Here is a 19151-nt window from a genome sequence, read left to right as displayed (position 1 = left end):
CTATTACCTGTATGATTGTATCTGTTAGGCTGATGATAGTCTGTGGCGATTGTCTGTATCTATTACCTGTATGATTGTATCTGTTAGGCTGATGAGAGTCTGTGGTGATTGTCTGTATCAATTACCCGAATGGTTGTCTCTATTAGGCTGCTGATAGTCTGTGGTGATTGTCTATATCTATTACCCGAATGATTGTATCTGTTGGGCTGATGATAGTCTGTGATGCTTGTCTATATCTATTACCCGAATGATTGTATCTGTTACACTACTGATAGTCTGTGATGATTGGCCGATCTATTACCTGAATGACTGTATCTGTTGGGCTGATGATAGTCTGTGGTGATTGTCTATATCTATTACCCGAATGATTGTATCTGTTACACTACTGATAGTCTGTGATGATTGGCCGATCTATTACCTGAATGACTGTATCTGTTAGGCTGATGATAGTCTGTGGTGATTGTCTGTATCTATTACCCGAATGATTGTATCTGTTAGACTGATGATAGTCTGTGGTGATTGTCTTATCTATTATCCGAATGATTGTATCTTTAAGGCTGCTGATAGTCTGTGTTGATTGTCTTTATCTATTACCCGAATACTGATACCTTGTTACTTATTCGTTCCTTATTCGCTTATAAAACGTGTGTTATGCGTTGCACTTTAAAAAAAGAAATATTTTTGTGTCTCTGGTGGTAACTGTCGGTTCTTAGAGGTGAAATAACCCTAATAGAACATATGTACCCGTTTCACTGCTACACTGATACCCTGTTACTTATTCGTTCCTTATTCGTTTTTAATACGCATGGTATACGTTGCACCTTGAAATAAATCAATTATCGATTGCTTTCATGTCTCTGGCGGTAATTATGTATTCTCTGAGGTGAAATAACCATATTAGCGCATATGTACCCGTTTCAGCGCTCGGTAAATACCCTGTTACTTATTCGTTACTTATTCGCTTATAATACGTTTGTTAAACGTAGCACCTTTTAGAAAAGGATTTTCAATTGTGTTCATGTCTCTGGTGGTAATAATGTGTTCTTAGAGATGAAATGACCCTATTAGCGTGTATGTATCCGTTCCAACGCTCGGATAATACCCTGTTACTTATTCGTTACTTATTCGGTTTGAAATAAATCGATTATCGATTGCTTTCATGTCTCTGGCGGTAATTATGTGTTCTCTGAGTTGAAATAATTATTTTAAGGTGCAACGTATAACAAACTTATTTAAAGCGAATAAGGAACAAATAAATAATAGGGTATTAACCGAGCGTTGGAACAGGTACATACGTGCTAATAGGGTTATTTCATCTCTAAGAACACATGGTTACCACCAGAGACATGAACACAATTCAAAATCATTTTATTTCAAGGTGCAACGTAAACCCTGCGTATTAAAAGCGAATAAGGAACTAATAAGTAACAGGGCATTAACCGAGCGCTGGAACGGGTACATATGCGCTAATATGGTTATTTCACCTCAGAGAACACATAATTACCACCAGAGACATGAACACAATTCAAAATCATTGTATTTCAAGGTGCAACGTAAACCCTGCGTATTAAAAGCGAATAAGGAACGAATAAGTAACAGGGCATTAACCAAGCGCTGGAACGGGTACATATGCGCTAATATGATTATTTCACCTCAGAGAACACATAATTACCGCCAAAGACATGAAAGCAATCGATAATCGATTTATTTCAAGGTGCAACGTATACCACTCGTTTTAAAAGCGAATAAGGAACGAATAAGTAACAGGGTATCAGTCGAGCGCTGAAACGGGTACATATGTTCTATTAGGGTTATTTCACCTCTAAGAACCGACAGTTACCACCAGAGACACAAAAATATTTCTTTTTTAAAGTGCAACGTATAACACACGTTTTATAAGCGAATAAGGAACGAATATGTAACAGGGTATCAGTGTAGCGCTGAAACGAGTACATAGGCGCTAATAAGGTTTTTTACCCTCTTAGAACACAAGAAACCCATTGTAAATCATTTTCTAAAAGGTGCAACGTATAACAAACGTATAAGACGCGAATAAGAAACGCCGGAATAAGTAATAGGGTAAGAGTCGAACGCTAAAACAGGTACATACGCGCTTATAGGGTTAAATCACCCCTTAGAACCCAAATTTACCACCAGTGATAAGAACACAATTAAAAATCATTTTCTAAAAGATGCAACGTATAATACGCGTGTTATAAACAAGGTATTAGTCAAGCTCCGAAACGATGTACACCCCGCTAACATGTTTTATAGCTGACAATGCGGTATGGGCTTTGCTTATTGTTGAAGGCCGTATTGTGACCTATAGTTTTAATGTCTGTGTCATTTTGGTCTATTGTGGGGAGTTGTCTCATTGGTGATCATACCACATCTTCATTTTTATACAAGCGCTAAAAGGTGATTTCACCTCTTCGAACCAAGAACCAGATCTTCAAACATACGAATATAAAACATTTAAAAGGTAGAACGTATAAAAATCAAATAAGAAACAAATAAGTATCGAACATAAAGCAACAGGATCGGTTGAGCACAAACACATATAAATAGGTCATAAAAAGGTCACTTTACCTCAACAAATTTAGAACTATAACCAGAGATAAGAATATAAACAATTAAAAAGAGGGGAGGATATCAAAAATCGAATAAGTAACGAATAGGTAACGAATAGGGAATAGGGAATAAGTAACGAATAGGTAACGAATAGGGAATAGGGAATAGGTAATGAATAGGGAATAGGGAATAAGTAATGAATAGGTAACGAATAGGGAATAGGGAATAAGTAACGAATATGTAACGAATAGGGAATAGGAAATAAGTAACGAATAGGTAACGAATAGGAAATAGGGAATAGGTAACGAATAGGGAATAGGGAATAAGTAACGAATAGGGAATAGGGAATAGGTAATGAATAGGGAATAAGTAACCAACTTGACGTCCATTAGGTTGATGATAGTCTGTGATGATTGTCTTGATCTATTACCCGAATGATTGTATCTGTTAGGATGATGATAGTCTGTGATGCTTGCCTGTATCTATTACCCGAATGATTGTATCTGTGAGGTTGATGTTAGTCTGTGGTGATTGTCTTTATTGTCTATTTGCCGAATGATTGTATCTGTTAGGCTGATGATAGTCTGTGATGCTTGCCTATATCTATTACCCGAATGATTGTATCTGTGAGGTTGATGTTAGTCTGTGGTGATTGTCTTTATTGTCTATTTGCCGAATAATTGTATATGTTAGGCTGATGATAGTCTGTAGTGATTGTCAATATCTATTACCCGAATGATTGTATCTGTTAGGCTGATAGTCTGTGATGCTTGTCTATATCTATTACCCGAATGATTGTATCTGTGAGGTTGATGTTAGTTTGTGGCGATTGTCTTTATTGTCTATTTGCCGAATGATTGTATCTGTTAGGCTGATGATAGTCTGTGGTGATTATCTTTATTGTCTATTTGCCGAATGATTGTATCTGTTAGGCTGCTGATAGTCTGTGGTGATTGTCTATATCTATTACCCGAATGATTGTATCTGTGAGGTTGATGATAGTCTGTGATGATTGTCTTGATCTATTACCCGAATGATTGTATCTGTTAGGCTGCTGATAGTCTGATGTGATTGTCTGTATCTATTACCCGAATGATTGTATCTGTTAGGCTGCTGATAGTCTGTGGTGATTGTCTGTATCTTTTACCCGAATTATTATACCCCCGCTTTAGAAAAAGGGGTATACTGTTTTACATCTGTCTGTCCATCCATCCGTCAGTCCGTCCGTCCCATGACTATTTTTCGTCGCCTTTTTGTCAGGAACTACAATACCAGGATTTCTGAAATTTGGTTTCTAGGTTTATATAAGTCAGTTATACCGTGTGATGCGTTTTCAGATTCATCACTCGACAACTCCCTGTTTATCGAACACTTGTATCATTTTACACATGATGGTCAAGTTGAAATTGTTCGTCACATTTTTCTCAGGAACTGCAATGCCAGGATTTCTGAAATTTAGTTTATGGGTTTATAATAGTCAGCTATACCATGTGATGCTTTTTGAGATTTATCACTCGACAACTTCCTTTTTACTGAACACTTGTATCATTTTACACATGCTGGCCAAGTTGAAAATTTTCGTCACATTTTAATCAGGAACTTCAATGCCAGGATTTCTGAAATTTGGTTTCAGAGTTTATATAAGTCAGCTATACCGTGTGATGCGTTTTTAGATTCATCACTCGACATCTTCCTGTTTACCGAACACTTAAATGTGTTTACACTATTAACATTATCCACTTGCGGCGGGGGTATCATCAGTGAGCAGTAGCTCGCAGTTACACTTGTTGTATCTACAAGCGAGATAATTTTCTGTTGTGATTGTATCTGTTAGTCAGGTGATATTCTGTGGTGATTGTTTGTATCTGTTAGTCAGATGATATTCTGTGGTGATTGTTTGTATCCGTAAGTCAGATGATATTATATGGTGATTGTTTGTATCTGTTAATCAGAATATGTTCTGTACTGATTGTTTGTAACTGTCAGTCAGATGGTATTCTGTGGTGATTGATTGTATCTGTAAGCCAGATGATATTCTTGGGTGAGTGTGCATATCCAATAGCCAGATGAGTGTATATGATGGTTGTTATTATGCTAATCTGGTGATAGTCTGTGTTGGATGTTTTTATCTGTAAGCAATAAGACTGTTTTTCCCTGTTATTTAAACTCTTGTCTGTTGTTATTTATATATGTTAGCGAATGGCTATTCTTAGTTGATTATTTGGAACCTCTAGTATAGTTTGTGTAAACTATAAGTTATTCTGCAGTGAGTGTTGGTATCGCCATGGATTAGTCTGTTATCGATAATCTAGTTTAGCCAGAGTTAGTTTAATGTGATATAGTTCACACCGTAAGAAGTATAACTTTATGAGGATTTCTATATCTAAAAATATATGTTAGCTGATATTTATACTGGAACAATTACATTACATGCACGTTTCACAAAACAGCTTTGATTTGATAGGTTCAAAACAAAAGCGAGACTTTCCAAAATCAAATTCAACAATCATGACGTATTCCTTATAACAACGTCATTGTAATGCAAGGGAAAACAAACGAGAATTTGCTATAACTCATTAGTTCATAGCTGAAGCAAATAAATTTCATTAAAAGAATTAGTATGAAGCGTTTCAGCGTTTCATACAAAATGCACGTCGGTCAACGCATTTACACCCAAATAAATTTACAAAACAAGAATTCAATTCTATGTAATTGTCCGTCCAGGCAGGAGTGAGTGTGTGTATATGGCAGTAAGGAGTTGTTCTGATTTGAATGTTAAGGCCGCCATTTTTTGTAGTCAAGTAGACTAAAAACGACTTAGCACTTTTACAAATAATTTAAAAGGAAATGGACACAAAAAAGATTGTGTATTCTGATAGCCAATCGTTTTTTCTTCTAGTTAAACACAAATCTCTGTTGTCTTATTGACTTGATCTACATATTAATGTCGATTTATACATAATTTCACTTTGTTTCCCTAAGCCATGGATAAACACTATTTCGTTTATCTCAATTCGAACAAAGAACACAATGGAATGGACAATGTGTCGATAATAAAGACATGTTTATTTGATGTTGGCTAGCTTGACATTTGATTTTATTTTATACTGAAAATCTAGATATGACAGCGAATAAAAATCTTTGAATAAAATGACAATAAATTTGTGATTGAATGACTTCATTGATTCTTGGTTTACGATGTAAATAAATAAATTAAGTATGACTGTAAAATGTCATTTCTTTTTGTTTGGAATAAAATATTACCAAGAATTGATTTTTGACAATGTTTTCTGATTGCTTCTGTGCTGTGATTGTTTGTGTTTTTAAATCTACACTTTGAACGTTCATGCAGTCAATATATGTAGATATTTGCTTGAACAAAAATCATTTCTTTAATGGTGAACGTACACGTAATTTCACAGTTTCCAATCTTTTTTCACTGAAGCTTTGAATTTGCTCTTCTGGCATAAGAAGGAATCAAAGTAAGAGATGAAATGTTTCATTGATTGCGTTTTGTATTGAAAGCATTTTATTGTAGAAATATTTTAGGTTTTTGGTTCGTGATCTAATTCTATTTAAATTTCTTAGTCTAATCTGGACTATCTTTATCTAGTGTTCCTCCCTTGATGTTTTTTTTCGGTTTGTCTCATGATGATATTTTTGCTAGACAAGCAGCTGGTTTTACACTGAACAGTTACTCATATAGAACTATTATTTCATATTTATTTGTGTACTTATCAGTAACATTGTTATGTTATTGATGTAATTTAACCTAAATGTCATTTTCATCATCAGAAATCGATATGGCAGTTGGAGCATAATAATTACTTATTAAGTTTGTCTTTATTAATATCAAGGGAACATCTATCATATCTAACCCATATGAAAGGTTTAGAAAGAAAACTAGAATTAATTTATATGAAGTTTACTCTTTAGAAACATAAAAACGGGGTCGTCCCTTTTTAGTCTTCAACAGTACCTGCATAGGTGTACTATAGATTTATGATTGGTTGCTATTACTTTACGTCCAGTGGCACTTTTGAATTTTGAATTTTTCAGTTAAGGAAATTGTCAACTACAATGACTACACACATGAATATGAGTACGAGTACAATCAATATACACTAATAACCCAAAATACTGTAGAAAGAATGTTTGTGTAAAGTTTTTGGACGGAAAATTAACAAATTTAAAATGACATCAAAAGAATATGGAATATTGGTTTGATGGTGGGTTTTTTTTTTTTTTGGCCGATGTAAATTATTATGTAACTTAAGGGATGATGAATTTAATCATATATTATTTACATGTATTAAGATATAAAACAGATTGAACAACAGGCACAGCCTATAAAAGCCATACTACATGTACAAAATATCAATTAATTATTAACAACTGTATTTAAAATAACATAAAGTAGAGATAAATTCATACTTCCTATGAGCACAAATAAAGACATACATATTTACAATGTTAATATCTTAATTTATAGTATATTTAAGTATGCAGGGAATCAATCATCATTTATTCATGTAAATATCCTATATAAGTTATCATCATTATAATAATATATAACAGATTTAATAATAGCAATATTTATATCAGAAGAAAAAAATGTTTCCAAAAAGTAATAAGTCAATATGTATGTCAACATTAAGATGTGTCTTATATCATTGTACACAGGGCAAATAAAAAAGAAATGTTGGTAATCCTCAACAACGAACAATAACTAATATTATGTTTCCTTATCCCATAATTAAAAGATTTACCTCTTCTTTAGTCTATCTCTTCTTGAAATAAACACACACTTGGGGATTTGCATACTTAGAATACTATTCCAAAGCCTTATAGTGGAAGGAATGAAACTATTAAAAGAGGAGCTAGCTCTATGATGACATATATGACAAGGACTATGACTAATTTGAGGTTTGACAAATCATATGTTGATGATAAATAATTTTGAAATATACTGATATTGTAATTGAATTATCCTGCTATCATTCAATTAAGGCATGCATGTTTTGCATGACCGTTTCACTATCAGTGCTTACACGAAATTCCTTCATTGTATAGAATATTTCTCCTTTCATTTCATATTATGTATAAATATGTAAATCTATCGTAGAACAGATGGTCCTGACAGACCATGACAATCGGGTAATACCATATTTAATTATTAAATATCTAATTTGTGTACCACGTGACCATATTTATTTGTCTTTTGACTGATTTTGGCGATCGATCGGATTGTAAAAATCGATTAATCGCATCACACAACTGTTTTCCAATAATTAAGCTCCTCATCCGATCATTGTTCGTCACGTGAACTGAAAAGTAAATAATAACAGAATATTTACTAAGAATTATTTTTCGTCATTTCATCTTTAGTTTTATTTCCTGCAGATTTTCTGTAATACTGTCTTCTGCTACCGATATATTGAGGATTCATTAATAATACAATATCTACCAGGAGAAAACCAATGTTTTAACACACTGGTTTGCGATCGATGGTTCCGAACGCATTCGGCACATCAAACACATACAGGCTATTCAAGCCTAATTGCTTAGTGTCAAATTTCGTGTAATTTTTTTTTTATCAAAAAGCAAAAAATCCGGAAGCTTATGATATGATGAACTTGTGTGAAGAGTGTTGAATGTGATATTTTTTTATTGAGGGAATTATGTACTCGGAGGATTAATCAATGGATATCTTCCATGTAAAGGCTTATACTGTGTTTTTCTGGCGACGAGCTATTTGATCCCAAGTAATTTACAAAAGGTAATGATTCATTTACTTATTCATCATGTCGATATGTAAAGTACTTATCTAAATGTGGGTATGATTCAGTTAAGTAACAATGAAATGTAGTTTCCATACGATCATTATCACATGCCCCTTTTGTGTTGTGAATCGTATACAAATACCCATCTATGTCCTTTTAACATAAACTCTATTCCCTTCCTAGATATTCACTATCTTATAATCATCTACAACAAATTTTCGGAGTAAGTTATGTTTGTCAGTACAACAATCATAATAATTACATAATAATAAATACAACAACAATAGTGTGCTATTGATATTGTGTATATATTGCTTATATTAATTCCCCTAATCTTTTTCTATTTGGTTGTTGCAAACCGTTTTCGCCAAAAAGAACTTTCTCATTTCAAAGATGTACAACCGAGTAGTATACATGCATGGCAATATTCTAACTTCTTGTATATTGTGTTTGCTCAGGAAATACCATTTTTACTAATGTATATATTTGCACAGGAAAGGGAAATTTGAATTTTTGACTTGATGTATATGCTTAGGATGTAGAAAATTAGACTTAGTGTATATTTCCAGGAGGTGGTATAATAAACGTGGTGTATAGACTAATTTTTGTACATAAATAAATAAGTCCGTTAGTTTTCTCGTTTGAATTGATATACATTGTCATTTCGGGGCATTTTGTAGCTGACTATGCGGTATGGGCTTTGCTCATTGTTGAAGGCCGTACGGTGACCTATAGTTGTTAATTTCTGTGTCATTTAAGTCTCTTGTGGGGAGTTGTCTCATTGTCAATCATACCACATCTTCTTTTTTTTTATTTTGACTTGTAATATTTGCTGAGATGGAAAAAAATTGACTTGGTGTATACGCTCAGGAGGGGAAAAAATGTCTTGGTGTATATACTCAGGAGGAAGAAAATTTGACGTGGTGTATGCGCTCATAAGGTAGAAAATTTGACGTGGTGTATGCGCTCATGAGGTAGAAAATTTGACGTGGTGCATACAACAAGGAGGTAGAAAGTTTGACGTGGGGTAGATATGACGTCGTGTATACGCCCAATAGGTAGATTTGACATGGTGTATACGCTCATGAGGTAGAAAATTTGACGTGGGGTATAGGCTCAGAAGGTAGATTTGACGTCGTGTATACGCTCAGGAGGTAAATTTGACGTCATGTATACGCTCAGGAGGTAGATTTGAAGTCGTGTTGCATACGCGCATGCAGGAAGTAGAAAGTTTGACGTCGTGAAACTTTAGTATATATACACTCAGAAGGTAGATTTGAATTGGTGTATGTGCTCAGGTGGTAGAAAATTTGTTTTTCAGGTGTATACGCTCAGGAGAAAGAAAATTTGTCTTTGTGTAATTGCTCAGGAAGTTGACTACATGGAAGTCGAAAAATGTGGTGATCATTTTGTTACCGTTGTGTATTGTATCTGGTACATCCACCCCAAATTTTACCACAGTTATGAACCTTATCACTTTTGTTTCCTTATTTCTAGTTTGCAAGATTAAAATAGAACTCTCATCATGATTGATATTATAAAATAATTATTCAAGCTGTACTGACCAAATAAAACAACAGTGCTGTTTTATTGACGTTCGCCCTAATTGTCTGTATTTTGTTTTAACACATATGAGATTAATTCGTGCATTCGTTGTACCAGTAAAACCGATATCTATGAATTGTTATTCTTTCAAAAATTAACACATCTGTCAGTTTACCCGACATCATGCTGCCAATGAGAGAACTCTCCATCCAAGTCACAATGTGTACAAATAATACCATAGTCCGTATTTTGAACTACAATAAAATTGTTTATTTTTTGTAAATTGTGACTTGGATGGAGAGTTGTTTCGATAGCACTCATTCCACATCTTCTTATATCTATATAATTTCTGACATTGCTATAGCTATCTGTATACAATTTATCAGGCTATGTAGTTTCAAGTATCAACCTATATGCCTTTTTATCATCTCAAATCTTCAATATTTCCTAGCAGGTAGTTTTTAATTGATCTCGACATAAAATAGGTGGGAAAATATGATGCCGTAACGGGTATCGATATATATTGTATATTTAAACACAATATGCTGGCTGATTTGATTACTCCGATCAATATAAAGACAACTTAGACGAACATGATCAATGTATTATAATAATTGCTATAATTATCATATTGCGATATTGAATGTGTGTAATTTCTGTTTACTGAAACTAAGATGTCATATATTTTAGTGTCCATGGCAGATAAATGAATTTATCAATTTGTTCATCATTTTAACTATTGTACTATTTCTTATTGCTTAGATCTGTCGTTACAGTTCAAACCATTTTCATTTACTGTCTATTCAAATATATATAGTCTTATACTTTCATTTGAAGGTCCTAATCCTCTTCAATGTACAGCGTTTTCCTGCGAACTGTTATACCATGTTATATAGCTAGCATTAAAAGATCCGACTCAACGTGTTGGTCCTTTTCACATTAAAAAAATGGAAATAATTTCAAACATGTACATGTAATGTTTGCAACAGTAGCTTAAACAACAAGCCATTCTCAATACATTCTTCTATTCGCATCACTTGCATTGTACACAGCACTGTACTATACTGGCATCCGGGTTATCATGGTAATGTCGTTAGTGCAGGATAGTTGTGATTTTTATACGAGACACTCACAGTTGCTTACGTTACACATGTAAGGGATCACCCTTCTTCGGGAGTGTATAATAAATAGCTCATTGCTTTAAAAAATGTAAACATACATTTTATTAATTTATTTAGTTTCTCTTTTATTCTCTTTATTTGGTGGTAAACAAATTGCATCAAAGAGTCGTCTGCTTCTAATGGAACATTCCTCTCAGGAAATCAGATCATTTGAAGAAAATTAGTTGTCTGTCCTTAATGGAATATTTGCAGAAAAAACATTTCTGTACTAAATTGAGAATGTTTTGTGTATATACTTAGACAGCAATTTGAAAAAAAATGTAGGAATCTAATTTGCTTAGATGCAAATTTCCGAATGTAAGTTTCATTGCATAATGTTTTCCGTTTTGACGAAATTGACATGTTTATAACTCTGCAGTTAGATCTGGTGATGAAATAGTGTCTGGAACATCATTTATCATTTAATTCTTATACTGCCATTAGGGAAATCAAAAGCATTTTTTCTAGTTGATTAAAAAAAATGGCTGCCTAACTGGGAATCTTTGGCCGATCAATTATATTTATTCCATAAGGAAGATTTCGTTTCGTCATGCATAACATAGGTAAACTATATAACAGAAACGTTTAAAAAATAAAATGTAGTAATATTCTTCTCAAAGTGTTCCATTTTGTCACAAGTAAATCATATAGCTAGGAACATTTCTAAAATTAAATGCAGTAAGATTCTTCTTAAAGTGTTCCATTTCGTCAAAAGTAAATCATATAGCAAGGAACATTTCCAAAATCAAATGATCTAGGATTCTTCACAAAATGATTCTTTTTTGTCAAAAGTAAATCATATAGCAATGAACATTTCCAAAATCAAATGCAATAGATTCTTCTTAAAGTGTTCCATAGTGTCAAAAGAAAATCTTATAGCAAGGAACATATCCAAAATTAAATGCAGTAAGATTCTTCTTAAAGTGTTTCATTTTGTCAAAAGGAAATAATATAGCAAGGAACATTTCCAAAATCAAATGCAATAGATTCTTCTTAAAGTGTTCCATAGTGTCAAAAGAAAATCTTATAGCAAGGAACTTTTTCAAAATCAAATGCAATACGATTCTTCTTAAGTGTTCCATTTTGTCAAAAGTAAATCATTTAGCAAGGAAAGGGGCACTAGCTGTTAAATTCATGTTCACCAATTTGACTCAAATTCTCATATTTTATTTATAACAATATAAAACATTTTTCCAAGCTATCAAAAGTATAAAATAAACAATTTACAGGTCTCAATAAGATTAAGCTTCGTTTCGTGTGAATTTTAGCAATGACCCCATATAATTGAATTTTGAGTTGATCTTTTATGACCATATAAGCGATGTAAACATAAACATAGATATAAATAGATTACGCAACTCGTGCAGTTGGATTTTTATAGGTCCACTAAATTTTGTATTATAGATTAAAAATTTATGTTTATCGTCGTTTTTTCCTACATAAGAATGATTTTTTGTGGATCGAATCAGTAAATCAAATTATTTACCTTTGTTTCATTTTCAATGTTGACATTCTTTTCCTTTAAATAACCGTACACGGACAATGCATGCGTTATGATTTAATCTCTTTCTACGGGGTTAAATTGGAGTTCACATGAATACAGGTTTAATGAGGTCGAATTATTCACTTGCAAGTAAATAATTCATTATCAATTTTTATTAGCTTAATTTGACAAAATTGAACCATTTTAGCTGCTAAAAGTGAATTATTATTTCACTTTTTCACTTTCATTAAAGATTGAACAAAAAAAAATATCATACTTTAGATTTTTTATTTATCTCGTAGCTAGTGCCCCTTTAAGGTAACTGTTGTTGGGTATACTCTTCTAGCGGTGCCAATAAAATTTAATCAATCTCTACGTTTTACTTTATTCCGTGCTTAACTGAAAAATTGCTAAACGGCGCCATAGGGTTCAACCTATCACTTGAGATGGGATTCTGAAGACCATGGTTTGCCAATATCAACTTTGGAATCGAAAATTGTAAAACCTTCAATAAACATTATGTATTCTGCTATTCTTGGAGCTTTATGCATCATTCAGAATGTGTCACATAAGCAATATGTTTATATTGATCTTGTTTCTCGAGAAATTTACAAAATGGACCGTTGAAAAGTAGACTCTGACAAAAGCAGTAGTTGTACATTTTCTATTTCCAACACTTAGTATAAAATAACATACAAACTGCCTTCTGTCCGAGCCAAAAGTGTTCACTTGATCAGTTCATATGAGTGTCCCTGTCGGTCTAAATATTTCACAAATAGACGATAAAGCACATTAGACTCAAAATCACCTTAACACTTTTTGTAGAAACACGCTTTACACATTAGTTCTAAACTATCCAAAGTGTCGTTCGTCTGTGATGGTTGTCGGTTTTGTGATACAATATCAACTTGATACTAGTTTTCAATCGCACTATGGGCGAATCATACAGAGGAGCAGGTTCTAATTATGTGCTTGCGCTGTCGACACATCTTACTGCAGTCCGTTTATTATGATTCCTTCTATTTTCTTTTGATATCCATTATACTAAACAATGCTCTTCGTTTTACAGAGATGAACAGCCGTCAGACGACAGGTAGCATTTGTTAAACTAACAAGAAGTGTTTTGGCTTTGTACTAATATCTTATACTTTACTAATTATCATGTTAGAATGTAATATCTAAATATAATAACAGGTTTTTATCATACTAAAACCAAAGTGCATTGAGGACTGAAAATAAATGTAAACGCATTTGCGGTGTGTTTAATTTTCTTCTGTCATTGGGGGAAAAAGAAGATTTATTTTTTGTTTTAATTCATTTTTATTCTTATTTGATTTATATTGGGGGAAGGAGAGTCTGAGAATTTATTCTACGATTTTGATTAAGACGTTTTTTGTTTTGTAAAGAAATAACAACCTTTTGTTTTGAACACCAACCAATTAATCAATCAATCTATGAATAAGAAGTCATAGAAACTGTTACAATTACGGTTAAATAAAAGGACGTATTTTTTCTTGGATGGTAATACTCGACTTTGCGATTAAAGCATTATTTAGAAGGATTTAGACAATATTACGAGCATGATTTAAACATTCAAGGTGTACCTTTATGTTGAACAAATAAAACCTACACATTTCAAAACGCTGGCCTTTGTAAGATTCACTATTAGTCTCCTTTAATACTTAGTACATCATATATATTAACACTTTTTGTGACTTGCATCTTATATTGTAATGGTCATCTTTTTTTTAATTAATGCTTAGATATGGTTGTTAAACTTATTTGAATTGTATTGATTTTTTTCCTTTTCTGCTGACATCTTAGAAAAACAATTTTTAATTACAATTTTAAATACAGTACTTATAAGTTTTAAATAATTTTATTCTACAGAATTTTATTCAATTTGTAACAGTTCTTATAAATTATTTTAATAAATGTCTCGCTCTTTTGTTCATTATTATTACAAACTTTTTGCAGAAGTTTCGTCCAAGATATTTGTTTCCATGTTTTTCGTTTATCTTTAAGTTTTAGGGTTTCAAGTGACGATATAGAACTTGAAATAGAACACAATTCTAGGTATATATCTTATTTATAAATTAACAAGAACTAGACTCAATGCAAATACAAATCTATTCTCGAGAATATTAACATACTTTCAAGTAAAGTCTGAATCTACACTTAGGAGATTTTTGTACACATTGTTGTAGAACCAGATCATCTATGTGCGATTAGAAACTTGTATCCAATGAATTTCACCAAAATCAAGGCATATATGAAAACCTTATTTCAAATACTTCAGCCTGTTGAAAATTAGACAAAGTCCTATTTTAGTAGTCAATTTTGCCCACTCATTGAAATGATTTTTGGAGGGCATATAGTCTGTTGATATGTAAGATTGTTTCTAGATGACTATATATGTTTGCTTTGACCAATATCATACCATTCCCTGTAGATTATTGTTATTAATCGTAGAAAATATGACAAAACTATTGCTAACATCTTTGAAAATGCTGAAATCTGCAAAAGCGGTGTTTTATTGATGTCGGCAATTGTTTGATCTAAAAAGAAAAAGAAAAAAGAAGTCAACCAAGATATTTTAATGGCAAATTAAGTCCATATGACACACAAAAAACACAAAAATGTGTTACATCTTAAGATATATTTAGTTAAAATTACAGTTCGATACATAAGTTATATAATCTGGGAATATCATAAACAAAAGCGAAAGATACCAAAGGGACATTCAAACTTAAAAGTCAAAAATAAACTGACAACAGATGCTAGTATTTATTTTGTTTTTCTATTTTTAAAATCAATAACAACTGATATTTTAAAGTATTGTGGATCAGTTTTTTGGGGTTTTTTTTTTTTTTACAATCAACATTATATAATTAACAAGTAATTTGTTGTATTCAATATGGGTCTATACATCTATGATTTTACCAGAATTAGCTTCTTTTTTTTTCTCGCTTTTTGGTCCTTTCAAGACTTTAAACAGCTTATTCGAGCCATTTCAATTATTCTTATATATAAGGTGGTTGTTTAGCAACGTATATGACATCTTGCAGATACTTCATTTTTTTAAATCGTAAAAACTTGAGAAAGACAATATTTCACAGTTTAGAAATTCTGTCGACTGTATTTTCAGTTGTTCAATTTCAATGTTAGACTTTCCTTAAGAAAATGGTTAATCGTTTAATAAAATGATTTATCAGAATGTGACTTACGATTGCGATTTTCAATGTTGTATGCGATAAATAGCACAGTTAAAGTTGCGTTCATTTACTGTTAGTCATTAGCATACTACCAATGGCTGTCTATTATATTTGTTTCAAAATTAGTCCCAACAAATGAAAAAAAAAAAGGAGTGACAGATATGTTTCTATGTGTGCACACAAAAAACGCTGATGGAAACATAGCTATTGACCAAATTGGTGTTTGGATTTATGAGCATTTCCAAATAATCAATTGTCCTCTGAGTTTTGATAAAACACTCGTAATTTCCTGACTCATACCTATATCTTGAATGTTTGCATAAACAAAAAAATTGATATTTCATTTTTAAAATCTTGAGAAATCTTTATATATATATTGAATTTAAAGCAATGGTTAATTTAAATTTATCTTTTTCTCCTGTTTCAAGCATCATACCATCATTTTACAAATTGTAGAATTAAAAACAATAAATGAAACTAGCATGTACTCGTGTGTGAATTATTATGGTCAAATCAAGTGTTTCCGGTTTGCTATCGACCCAATTACACTTTTCATCTCCATGATGAAGTCTGTTTAATTGTTCAAAGCCGGGTATAGCTCACAATAAGTTGATAAATCGATCATGTTAAAAGCAATTTCTAAAACTGATGTTAATTTGCTTAGGTGTTTTATTCAGTGTCATGTAAATACAAGAAAAAACTATGATTCAAAGACTTAGCTTACATATTTCTTGGAATGGAGTACGTGTTTCTTTGGGTGGATTAAAGTCAGATTTTTTTGTTTAAGTCTTGCACCCGAGATCATCCCAATTTTCGGTGGGGTTCGTGTTGCTTAGTTTTGAATTTTTCAATGCTGTGTTTTGTGTTCTATTGTTTGCCTGTTTGTCTTTTTCTGTTTTAGCTTGGGTATTGTCAGTTTATTTTCGATTTATGAGTATGTCTGTCCCTCTGATATCTTTCGTCCCTCTTTTAATACAATAATAGGAGTCATACCTTAAGTTTTCCGATTATATAATTTGGGACATTTGTTAAAAGTAAGAAGATATCATACCTCTTGAATCAGTTGTTAGCCGAAGACAACAGACAACACCAATGCCAAAAGAGACAAACATAAAACTAGATAAAGCAACACGGATGCTTCCAAAACAACGGGGGCTTACAATTAGTGCTGAACAAAATGTTGTAAAAAATACTTTATTGTAACACAGTTAACCATGTTTTCGCCAAAACGTATTATTGCATAGCAATATAATATTCCACACAGAAAGTAACCAAAAGTTGTCGTAGAACACATATTGCACTCGCAAGCTCGTGCAATATAAAATTCTACTCGGGACAATATTCCCCAATATTCATGCAATAACCCTTTAATACTAAAAATAAATTAAGGACTGAATGTATGATACATAATATTTATGTTATATGAATTTAAGGGGCAATTACTACATAATTAAGCCGCCTACCAAAACCAATAACAATAACAACAACATAATGCCGCACAATCGGTACAATAAACTTTAAACGCAAACATGTACGTGATGTTCCCATTTTATCTTTGGCATTTAAAAAAACCCATATATAATATACAAGCACTCAATTAGACGATGATGACCAGTCAACACATAGCTTTTATCCAGGGTACTAGTAACTTAATGACCAGAATTTTCTTCAGATTATATCGAGCATGTAAACTTATAAACCTGTCTCTCGAGAGTGGGAATGATATAATCACAAAAATACTGAACTCCGAGGAATATTCAAAATGTACTGTCACTTATCAAATGGCAAAATCAAAAGCTCATACACATCAAACTAATGGATACTAACTGTCATATTCCTGACTTGGTACAGGCATTTTTTTTATGTAGAAAATGGTGGATTCAACCTGGTTTTATAGCTAGCTAAACCTCTCACTTGTATGACAATCGCATAGAATTCATGGGAACGCACTCTGGCGGATTTCGGAATAATAGTCTCCACTTCCCACACTCCCTCCTTATTCACATTTTTACGTGATAACTTAGTTTGATCGTATTTTAGAAATTGATATAAAAAAAATTGTTATAGTAACATTTGTAATGAAAAAAGACAAAAGGACAGCGACATAAACAGTTACTGGTCACCGTACGACTTTCAACAAGAGAAAGGTTCATATACCTGATCATAGTAAACATTTTCTTTTGAATAAGAGAGACCACTGGCCTGTAACTTGCAAAAATATTTATTTCAAACCCTCAGAGAAAACAATGATAATAAAGATTTATTTGATTTAGTTAGTGATATACAGTAGAAATCGATACATGTTTAGAAGATAAAGGAATAAATCGTATAAACAAAATACCTATAATTTAGGCTAAAAATCAATGGAAATAAATGGCGATGATGGTATGCTCAAGCTCTCAGTATAACTAGCACGAGTTTTTCAAGGCCTTGGAAATCTAGATATTTTACTCAAAGAGGTTAATGGAACAATATCTGGCGTTGACCATACTTTTTTAAATGTGTTTTTTTTTTTTTGGGGGGGGGGATATAAAATTCGCAGTATAACTGAAGTACCAACCATACCAAAGTTTCAGATTCCTTTTCACAATATCCTGAGACCCATTAAACATTGTGATTTAGACACATGTTTTGGTATTATAGTTTGAACTTGAAGTGTATTATCTCATTTATCACGATTTAATTGTTTTTGTTCATTAACGGTGAATCATTTGAATTTATTAAAAATCCTACAATACTTTGGTACAATGAATAATAGTGTAGCATCAGTTTGTAATAAATATGACAAACAATTAAAGGCTGTTGTCAAATAACAAATTCCCAAATTTTAAATATCAAACAAACAATTTAAACATATTTTTTCTCTCTCAATCCTTCCCCCTTTTCGTTTCGATTAATGGACTATCAAGAGTACACACAAGAATATACAATACAATCAATACAGTAATAGTATTTTACTCTATTACAACTGAACATTATTGTATAGAGTCTATACAACCTCAGCATTGTTCTGGCTTCAATTATATTGCAGTCACCGAACAATCTTTGTTATATCTCAATATCTGACTTAACTAATACAAGTTTTATAACTGATACACACTTTAACACTCAGTTGCTCGGCTTACCTGACCAATCTTGAATATTTATAGTATGTAATGTCTGTGGACCAGTTTATAATACTTTTGTGTTATTGTCCCCAGAAAGAAAAAAAGACTAAGACATTGAAAAGAACAAGATCATGTCATTGTCCGTGTCATACAATGTATCAATAGTGGATACGTTGAAAGTTGTAGTTTAACTAAATAATTACCAAACACAAGTGACTAAAAGGATATAAAAACTGTAAGTAACCATGTACATGTAGTAATCAAAAATTCTAATTGGTTATCATTTA

General features: G+C 32.3%; 1 protein-coding gene across 17 annotated transcripts in view; it reads left to right on the top strand.

Moving 5' to 3' along the window:
- LOC143064717 (voltage-dependent calcium channel type A subunit alpha-1-like) overlaps positions 1-19151 on the top strand; it is a 206669-nt gene that overhangs the window by 69407 nt on the left and 118111 nt on the right. For 13 of the 17 annotated variants that reach the window (XM_076237765.1, XM_076237760.1, XM_076237753.1 and 10 more), the window contains exons 3-4: positions 13612-13635; positions 14568-14618. The exons of 1 other annotated variant lie outside the window; for it this stretch is intronic. In XM_076237765.1, the coding sequence (XP_076093880.1) occupies positions 13612-13635; positions 14568-14618 (75 nt within the window). Of the gene's footprint in view, positions 1-7915; positions 8351-13611; positions 13636-14567; positions 14619-19151 lie in introns of those variants that run through there. 3 more of the 17 variants (XM_076237751.1, XM_076237759.1, XM_076237767.1) reach the window with 3 other exon arrangements.

The sequence above is a fragment of the Mytilus galloprovincialis genome, chromosome 2 (assembly GCF_965363235.1).
Source record: "Mytilus galloprovincialis chromosome 2, xbMytGall1.hap1.1, whole genome shotgun sequence".
Classification (NCBI taxonomy): domain Eukaryota; kingdom Metazoa; phylum Mollusca; class Bivalvia; order Mytilida; family Mytilidae; genus Mytilus; species Mytilus galloprovincialis.
This window is presented reverse-complemented; position numbering and strand designations above follow the sequence as displayed.